Raw genomic sequence first — 9,310 nt, 5'->3', positions numbered from 1 at the left:
AAGGAGGTGGAGGAGTTGAAGGAGGGGAAGTAGGTGAGGGAGGTGCAGGAGGTGAAGGAGGTGCAGGAGGTGGAAGAGGTGAAGGAGGGGAAGGAGGTGGAGGAGTTGAAGGAGGGGAAGGAGGTGGAGGAGGTGAAGGAGTTGAAGGAGGGGAAGGAGGTGGAGGAGTTGAAGGAGGGGAAGGAGGTGAGGGAGGTGCGGGAGGTGAGGGAGGTACATGAGGTGAAGGAGGTGAGGGAGGTGCAGGAGGTGAAGGAGGTGAGGGAGGTGCACGAGGTGAAGGAGGTGAGGGAGGTGCAGGAGCGCCTGGAGCCCCCAGACTGTCTGGAGCAGCTGGACTCGCTGGACTGTTGTTGTCCAGCACGTCAGTGACCATCTCGATGAGAGTGGACGCCACGTCCTCCCACTCCAGGCCATCGATGAACTCCTGAATGATGGAGAGGGTGGACTCCATGATGGAGCCCAGCAGGACGACTCTGACCTGAAGGTTGTTGAAACACAGCGACAGGAAGCTGCTTAGAGACTCTTGTAGAACTTTTACTGAGCCAACACACATTCATTGTTATGGATGAAGACACTTAAGAATATAAAACAGAGCAAAGTACAACATTCAAATGCTGCTTACATAGGAAAAAAAATCATGATGAATGTATTATTCATGTGATAAAACTCTGAAAAGAGCCCATATCAAGTACTTTTACTCCGAAGACTACGTCCCTTGCCTTTCACTTCACTCATAGTCATTTTAAATGTATTGTTAATTTTCCAGTTGCCTTTTAACCCTCTTTCTACTGGTGTTTCATGACATTTCTGAGGTAAATCATGTATTGTCTCCTATTTAAAAGCCACAGTTACAAGTTAGCTGGAAGATGAAGATTCATTCAGAACACGACCATCAGCTGATCAAATCTGATGCATCAACTGGAATTAATTCTCATCACGTTACTGTTTGAATGCATCTCTGAAGTTTGTTTTTTTTTGAAGAATTTGACTTCTTTTCTTCAAGAAAATGAATCTGAAGTCTTCTGTTCATGTACAGAGGCAACATTCCAAAAATATTCTCTCTCAGTTTCGTTTATTTTAGTTGTAATGAGTTTACTAGCATGATGAGAGCGCTTGTACTGAAAAACACAGAAATGAGCAACAGTAACAGAGCGGTGATCAACCAGCATCCGCACGTGTCATGAAGGAGCCAATGGCAGCAGCAGTTACATTGATCAGACACCAGTCACAAGACGACGATTCTCCTCCACAACACCAGGTTCTGAGCACTAGAAGGCGCCAGTTCCAATTAAACTACATCCGACACTTTAATCTGCAACAACAGCTCTGGCATTAACATGCTGCTTTAAACTGAAGCAAAATAACCTGACAACATGAGTTTACTTCCGTTGTTTTATTACTTTAAATCAATAAAATAAAATAAAAAAACAACAAAATACTCACCGACTGAGTCCAACAGCTTCAGGAGGAAACTCGGCGATTTATTCTCCCTAAAATCAGGATTTCAGAGGATTTTCAGCAAAGTTTGACGCTCGCTTGTGTTCAGGAAGAAGAAGCGATGCACCAACTGACGGAATCAGTTTGGTTTTATATTTTCAACCAGGTGTCAGGGTACGTCATTATGGCGTCACACGCTGCGCGGAAGCTGTGATCAAATTTGAATCAAAGCAATTAAAAGTAGTTGCACCCGGCATGACGTCATCGTGTCACTTCAATGCTGCCTTTACAGAGAAAGGGAAGCCAGACAATCGTTAAAATTTGGAGTGACGTAGATCGTTTGAACTCGCGATAATTGATCCGGTCTTCGTCGGTGATCCATCGGGAGGTCAGAGATTCCTCCTGTAAGATTTCCCACGAAGATTCATGGTTTATATTCCATGTTATCGCCGTTGGTAGTAACGGATCTTCAGATCTCCGATGTCCCTTGAATGCAACTTCAAATCCATCATCTACACATTACGATGCTATGAAATTAACATGGTGAAATGACTTGAAATTATGAAAGGGCCTGACTAGAGAAAAATACACATTATTCTTTTAGTTTTGTTGTGTCTTATGTTGATACAGCGTCTGTTTGTATTCATTAGAGTGCATATTTGGTTTTTTTTTAAAAAGAATTATTGTTTTAGAAGGATTATGAAAAACAAAAACTCTAAATTGAAGTGTTAGCATAGCTGCATGCTACAAGAGCTCTGAAGCCTATGACAGCCTGACACGTGACCAGGGAGCTAAAGTGTGGATACCTTTTTACACAGAATCGTTTGTAGTTTGGTCCAAAGTGTGTATTCCTGGATAGCGTATGTTTGTGTTTCTGTAATATTTCAGTCAGATTAGACGTTGTGTTTCACGCCTCTTCAGACCTTCAGATGTTTGATTGATGTATTAAAGGTTGCATGATGAAAATGTTTCTGAGTAATGAGCCTTTCAATGAACCCCTCTACCTCGGCTGCTCTCACACCCATTTCTTGCGCGGTTAGCAAAGTCTACATTGAACTTCATTGTCATTTCTGTCTCAGTTCGCCTGTTGTGCTTCCCTGTCCGTTCTTTCACCATCCAGCTCCCTCTGAGTGCCTTCGAGTTGGTATTTTTTTCCTCTTTTTAGTTACCTGTTGTTGTTTTGTTTTTTTAAATGTCCTCTTCCGGTTTGGGTCCAGCTCCACCGGCAACTTAACAAAAGCAGAGGATCACGTTGGGCACTCGTCCTGCCAGCTTTAATACTGTTCAGGCTGGACACACCAGTTACCCTTTGGGAGAGAGTTCATTTAATAATGAATAATTTGTGTTTCCATAGGAGACCTTGATGGGATGTACAGTGTACACCCCCATCCCTTTCATTATCATACTTAACCTTGTATTTTTAATCATATAATAATGAGTCAGACATATGTAGATTAGCCACGTCAAAGTCTCAGAGGACACCTGGTTTCTCTTGTAACTCACAATCTCATTACTGAGACGAGTCAAACTTCCAGCACAACGATTAACTCACACAAGTGATGTCAAATAAATGATGACATGTTGATGAAATCATCCCTCTAAATGCAAATCTGAACCAATCCTGTACCAGTAAGCTCCAGCGATACTTCAGGTGACCGTGTCTGTACGATCAGTCGCTAATCTAGAGTTAACATGGCTCATTCATGTACAAACACCACATGACCCATTCAAGTTATGATGTCTAGAAATTCATGTTGCTAAAACTATTATAATTGCCAGTAGGTCGTGTTATAGCCTCAGTACCAGTCACCTGTTTGAGTTCAAACATCCTCAAGTGTTCCGAATAAGGAAAAGCTTTGCATTTACAGAGACAAATCAGGTACAAGAGCTGCAGGATTTTTGCAGGAACTGCTATGGAACCACAGTGACTCTGATGAGGGTCCGCGTGTGTTGCAGCGTGTGGTCATTTTAAATACATGTTGCCATGTGAAATAAAGAAGTTTCATTTTTCCTCTAAACCTACACAGTGCCTTTAAATGTTGATAAAAGTTCCTATACTTTCACCCTTGACACTGAAAACAGGACACACAGAGGACACAGAAATCCTCGAGTTCCTTTATCTTTGCTCCTCAGCTCCCCCTGGTGACGGCAAGGCAGCAACGCAAGCTCAATAGGGAGACTCAATTAATAGAATAGAAAAAGACAGAATGCCTATATTGTCATTGTATCGTCAGATACAACGAAAACGGGGTGAATTATGAATTATGAACAAAGAATTATTTTTTTTTGCTTAGTTTAATGGAGTCCTGTTATTTAATTCAATTTTTAATCTATGAAAAGTGCCAGGTACTACATGTGTCTCCAACATTTAATCCATTCTAAGTTCATATATCAAACCTTACAGTACTGGACATTGTTTGGGTGGGTTTGAGACTGTGTGCTGTAGTATTGTTGGTAAATATTTCTACATGTGGTCAAAAACGCCATATTTATAAGCATGGACACCGCAGGGAGTTGAACCCCGTTCCAGTGGTATGGAAGTACCTCTACCAGTGTCTTTTGCTTTTTTATGGCCTTCGGGGAAAGAAACATCCTTCATTGCAACAGCATTTGATGTGGACATGCAGCTGTTAATCATGGGATGGTAATTACTCACAAGTGTGTTCAGGACAAAAGGTTGTGTTTTTGTTTTTTGAATGTCATGAAAATCCAATAAAATGTTGTTGCAATGAAGGAAAAAAGAACCCCTGTGTGTTACAATACTTGAGTGGAGAAAGTCATTGTAGTTTTACTGTGTTTAAGCAGCTTGTTGGTTTGTCAGTACACAAATAAAATTAAGGCCTAAAGTTCTCTTCAGCACTTCCCACCTATTAGCATTTCCTGTGCTAAGCTAACTACAACTAGCTAAGGGTGAAGGGTCTCGACCGTCTAGTCTGGAAACGATGGACAAGAGAATCACCCAGAATGTTGGTGTGTTCCTGCGAATGATACAAATGTAGACTAGATGTAGAGCAGCAGACTAAAACAGGCCTACAAACCCCTGAGGTCATCGTCTGGTTTGGTCTGCATCGCTTCTTCGTGGTGCAGAACTCAGCAGCTCAGGTGGTCCAGCGGAAGAGAAACACAAACAGTTGCTAGTCAGACCAACTCGGATTGTTCACTGACTTCTAACGTGTGACTGAACAAGCGAAGCACATTTGCTTCTGTGTCAGAAACTCCATTGTAGTTTACATCACATCATGCATAACTGTCTGTCTGTCTATTATTACATAATTGAGGTTATTTTACATCAAACAAGTGGAAAACACACTCACCTGTTTGTCCCTGGTGGTTGACAGCAGCTCCGGTGGTGGACATACAAGAAAGAGAGAGAATCTCAGGTTAGTCTGAGCTTGAATTACTGAAGTCAGGATGTTACATGGATCAACAAGAGTCTGTGAAGCTCAAGAGAAGTTGCTCTCACCTTTTTCTGGCTGAGAAAAAGAAGCGGTTAGTAAACTTGAATGAAATTCTATGCATGAATATCATGTAGTCAGATACTGTATATCACTTAGCTGAAGAGGCTCGCCCCACCAAGGCTGCTGTTGTTGAAATCAGCCTGTGGTGCTGAGGTCACTGCTTCCTAAGCCAGTGAGTCAGGTGCAGGTGGGGGCCATCGTCTTCTCCCCCAGCAGTGGCAGCAGGTCCTCCCCCACGCTGAGTGACGCTCGACAGGGTCGTCTCACACCCGCCTCCTCTTTTGGCCCTACACAAAAACACACTGCTTACACTCTCCGTCTGATATCAGCTGATCAAAGCCCGGCAGCAGTGTATTGATGACAGAGTGTGTGTGTGTGTGTGTGTGTGTGTTTGTATTGGAAGTTATTTTTCAGGCTGAACTTACATAGTTGTGGGAGGCCGACCAGTCCGGGTGCTGCTGGGTGTGAAGCTCCTTCTCTTTTTTGGCCTTTTCATAGTATTTGGCTTTCTCAGCCATAGAAAGAGACTTCCACTGTGGACACATGACAATAAGTTAGCGCGCGCACACACACACACACACACACACACACACACACAAACACACACACAGGAAGATCCTGCGACACTGGTGTCTGTCCTGACAAAACTGGTTACCCAACAACTGTGATACTCTAAGCAGTACAAGTATTTGTCCATATGTGGGTGTCAGGCTGGGTTTGGCCCATGAATGAACACATTGCTGTGTGTATCGGCTCCCGTAAAGGTTCAGGTATGACCGCAGCATCACTAGAACCAAACTAAGTCAGCTGGCGTCCCAGTGAGGGAGCACGTACCCTCTGTCCCACCAGCGTGTTGACGTCTGCGTAGTTCCTCAGGCTCAACTCTGCCTTCACAAGTTCCCTCTGCTCTTGTAGGTACAGCATGAAGGCGTTGGGGGGCTTCTTGACGTAGGGTCTGTCCACAGGCTTCCCAGCCTTCCTCTTTCTATGGAAACACAGAAGAAAGCACAGACTGTGAAGGAAGTGTGTGTCTTCTGAAGGAAAATAAGAAGGAAAGCAGAAGAAGAGTTCTGTAACATCCTCCATGTTGATACTTTGTTGTACATGAACGCCCATTAAAAGAGACGTTAGAACACATTTGTGTGGTCAAAGAACTCTAAACAGCTGTTCTGAGACCAGTTCTTTCATGGTTCCTCTGTCGGTCCCACCACCGCTCTTCATCACACGCGAACTTACTTAGTCGTGGTGGCGTTGGGTTCTGGTCTGACGGGTGCTGCTGGTCCTGGGACGCCGCCATTAATAGGCCACTGACGAGGCAGGCACTGTGGAGAGAGAGGCCATGACACACACACACACACACACACACACACACACACATCACTCTTTATTGTCGCCACTGATGAAGGTTGTCAGTCGTGGCGGTGACTCGTGTCACAGACACACCCGGTTTATTGCTTCACCCCCACTGGACTGAGTGTGATGTCACTTTGGAGACGACATATTTGGGTCTTTAGCAGTTGTGGACAGTAAATGAGCTGAGTTGTAACTGAATACGCAACAGTGACAGTACTTTTACCTTCTTCCCACTACAATGAGAGGGAGGAACTGTGCTTTCACTCTGTTTGCCTGCAGCTGGTTCATGACTACGTATTCTACCTCGACTGAACTCAACAAGTTGTTTAAGTTTAAACATCAGAGAACATTTAAACATCAGAGAACATTCAAACATCAGAGAACATTCAAACATCAGAGAACAAGTTTAAAAATGGACACAATGAGCGAAGACACATTACCACATTATCCATCAGTATCCTGGATCTCTTGTACTTTTACTTGTTAGAGCTTAAATACTTTTGTGGATACAAGAAGTACTCAGATGTCCTCTCACCTGGTTATAGACTTCTGCTGCTGGAAACGGCAGCATGGCGTAGGGATACCACCACTGGCCGCAGAACATCATCGGCCCCAGGGGGGCGTAGCCACCATAGACTCCCGTGGGTGGCTGGGTGGGGACGTGTTGCCACCAGTCAGGTTTAGGAGGTGAAGAACGTGAAGGAGGTGCAGGAGGTGGAGGAGGTGAAGGAGGTGGAGGAGTTGAAGGAGGGGAAGGAGGTGGAGGAGGTGAAGGAGGGGAAGGAGGGGAAGGAGGTGGAGGAGTTGAAGGAGGGGAAGTAGGTGAGGGAGGTGCAGGAGGTGAAGGAGGTGCAGGAGGTGGAGGAGGTGAAGGAGGGGAAGGAGGTGGAGGAGTTGAAGGAGGGGAAGGAGGTGGAGGAGGTGAAGGAGTTGAAGGAGGGGAAGGAGGTGGAGGAGTTGAAGGAGGGGAAGGAGGTGAGGGAGGTGCGGGAGGTGAGGGAGGTACATGAGGTGAAGGAGGTGAGGGAGGTGCAGGAGGTGAAGGAGGTGAGGGAGGTGCACGAGGTGAAGGAGGTGAGGGAGGTGCAGGAGCGCCTGGAGCCCCCAGACTGTCTGGAGCAGCTGGACTCGCTGGACTGTTGTTGTCCAGCACGTCAGAGACCATCTCGATGAGAGTGGACGCCACGTCCTCCCACTCCAGGCCATCGATGAACTCCTGAATGATGGAGAGGGTGGACTCCATGATGGAGCCCAGCAGGACGACTCTGACCTGAAGGTTGTTGAAACACAGCGACAGGAAGCTGCTTAGAGACTCTTGTAGAACTTTTACTGAGCCAACACACATTCATTGTTATGGATGAAGACACTTAAGAATATAAAACAGAGCAAAGTACAACATTCAAATGCTGCTTACATAGGAAAAAAAATCATGATGAATGTATTATTCATGTGATAAAACTCTGAAAAGAGCCCATATCAAGTACTTTTACTCTGAAGACTACGTCCCTTGCCTTTCACTTCACTCATAGTCATTTTAAATGTATTGTTAATTTTCCAGTTGCCTTTTAACCCTCTTTCTACTGGTGTTTCATGACATTTCTGAGGTAAATCATGTATTGTCTCCTATTTAAAAGCCACAGTTACAAGTTAGCTGGAAGATGAAGATTCATTCAGAACACGACCATCAGCTGATCAAATCTGATGCATCAACTGGAATTAATTCTCATTACGTTACTGTTTGAATGCATCTCTGAAGTTTGTTTGTTTTTGAAGAATTTGACTTCTTTTATTCAAGAAAATGAATCTGAAGTCTTCTGTTCATGTACAGAGGCAACATTCCAAAAATATTCTCTCTCAGTTTCGTTTATTTTAGTTGTAATGAGTTTACTAGCATGATGAGAGCGCTTGTACTGAAAAACACAGAAATGAGCAACAGTAACAGAGCGGTGATCAACCAGCATCCGCACGTGTCATGAAGGAGCCAATGGCAGCAGCAGTTACATTGATCAGACACCAGTCACAAGACGACGATTCTCCTCCACAACACCAGGTTCTGAGCACTAGAAGGCGCCAGTTCCAATTAAACTACATCCGACACTTTAATCTGCAACAACAGCTCTGGCATTAACATGCTGCTTTAAACTGAAGCAAAATAACCTGACAACATGAGTTTACTTCCGTTGTTTTATTACTTTAAATCAATAAAATAAAATAAAAAAACAACAAAATACTCACCGACTGAGTCCAACAGCTTCAGGAGGAAACTCGGCGATTTATTCTCCCTAAAATCAGGATTTCAGAGGATTTTCAGCAAAGTTTGACGCTCGCTTGTGTTCAGGAAGAAGAAGCGATGCACCAACTGACGGAATCAGTTTGGTTTTATATTTTCAACCAGGTGTCAGGGTACGTCATTATGGCGTCACACGCTGCGCGGAAGCTGTGATCAAATTTGAATCAAAGCAATTAAAAGTAGTTGCACCCGGCATGACGTCATCGTGTCACTTCAATGCTGCCTTTACAGAGAAAGGGAAGCCAGACAATCGTTAAAATTTGGAGTGACGTAGATCGTTTGAACTCGCGATAATTGATCCGGTCTTCGTCGGTGATCCATCGGGAGGCCAGAGATTCCTCCTGTAAGATTTTCCACGAAGATTCATGGTTTATATTCCATGTTATCACCGTTGTTAGTGATATATAGGACGGATCATCAGATCTCCGATGTCCCTTGAATGCAACTTCAAATCCATCATCTACACATTACGATGCTATGAAATTAACATGGTGAAATGACTTAAATTATGAAAGGGCCTTACTAGAGAAAAATACACATTATTCTTTTAGTTTTGTTGTGTCTTATGTTGATACAGCATCTGTTTGTATTCATTAGAGTGCATATTTGTTTTTTTAAAAAGAATTATTGTTTTAGAAGGATTATGAAAAACAAAAACTCTAAATTGAAGTGTTAGCATAGCTGCATGCTACAAGAGCTCTGAAGCCTATGACAGCCTGACACGTGACCAGGGAGCTAAAGTGTGGATACCTTTTTACACAGAATCGTT

At 43.9% G+C, this 9,310-nt stretch overlaps 1 protein-coding gene across 2 annotated transcripts; it reads right to left on the bottom strand.

Annotated features, from left to right (window-relative positions):
• Positions 1-4,018: 4,018 nt before the first annotated feature.
• On the bottom strand, positions 4,019-8,593 carry LOC147257322 (uncharacterized). Of its 2 annotated transcripts, XR_015117582.1 has the most exons (7): positions 8,487-8,593; positions 6,787-7,521; positions 6,135-6,220; positions 5,733-5,883; positions 5,324-5,431; positions 4,755-5,185; positions 4,019-4,537 (listed from the first exon to the last, which is right to left on the bottom strand). XR_015117582.1 is itself a non-coding variant. In XM_086211166.1 (6 exons), exons 2-6 carry the CDS (start codon positions 7,492-7,494, stop codon positions 5,162-5,164), a joined length of 1,077 nt encoding a protein of 358 aa, XP_086067292.1. In that variant the 5' UTR covers positions 7,495-7,521; positions 8,487-8,593; the 3' UTR covers positions 4,019-5,161. The 2 variants fall into 2 exon arrangements, 1 of the variants encoding a protein (XP_086067292.1); XM_086211166.1 differs by having other exon boundaries at positions 4,019-5,185.
• Between the last annotated feature and the right edge of the window lie 717 nt (positions 8,594-9,310).

This window comes from Aulostomus chinensis, chromosome 8 (genome assembly GCF_037954235.1).
Source record: "Aulostomus chinensis isolate RoL2024-O1b breed Wild chromosome 8, RoL_Achi_v1.0, whole genome shotgun sequence".
Classification (NCBI taxonomy): domain Eukaryota; kingdom Metazoa; phylum Chordata; class Actinopteri; order Syngnathiformes; family Aulostomidae; genus Aulostomus; species Aulostomus chinensis.
The sequence above is the reverse complement of the archived record's forward strand: the minus strand, read 5'-3'. Positions and strand labels throughout refer to the sequence as shown.

Bases quoted from the DNA above. Each gene is read 5' to 3' on its own strand.
- LOC147257322 (XM_086211166.1), bottom strand. From the start codon at position 7,494: ATGGAGTCCACCCTCTCCATCATTCAGGAGTTCATCGATGGCCTGGAG. The intron at 5,884-6,134 runs GTAAGTTCGCGT...GTGTTTCCATAG, and splicing joins CCCAACGCCACCACGACTAA to AAAGAGGAAGGCTGGGAAGC. The intron at 5,186-5,323 runs GTAAGTTCAGCC...GTTTTTGTGTAG, and splicing joins GGTCGGCCTCCCACAACTAT to GGCCAAAAGAGGAGGCGGGT.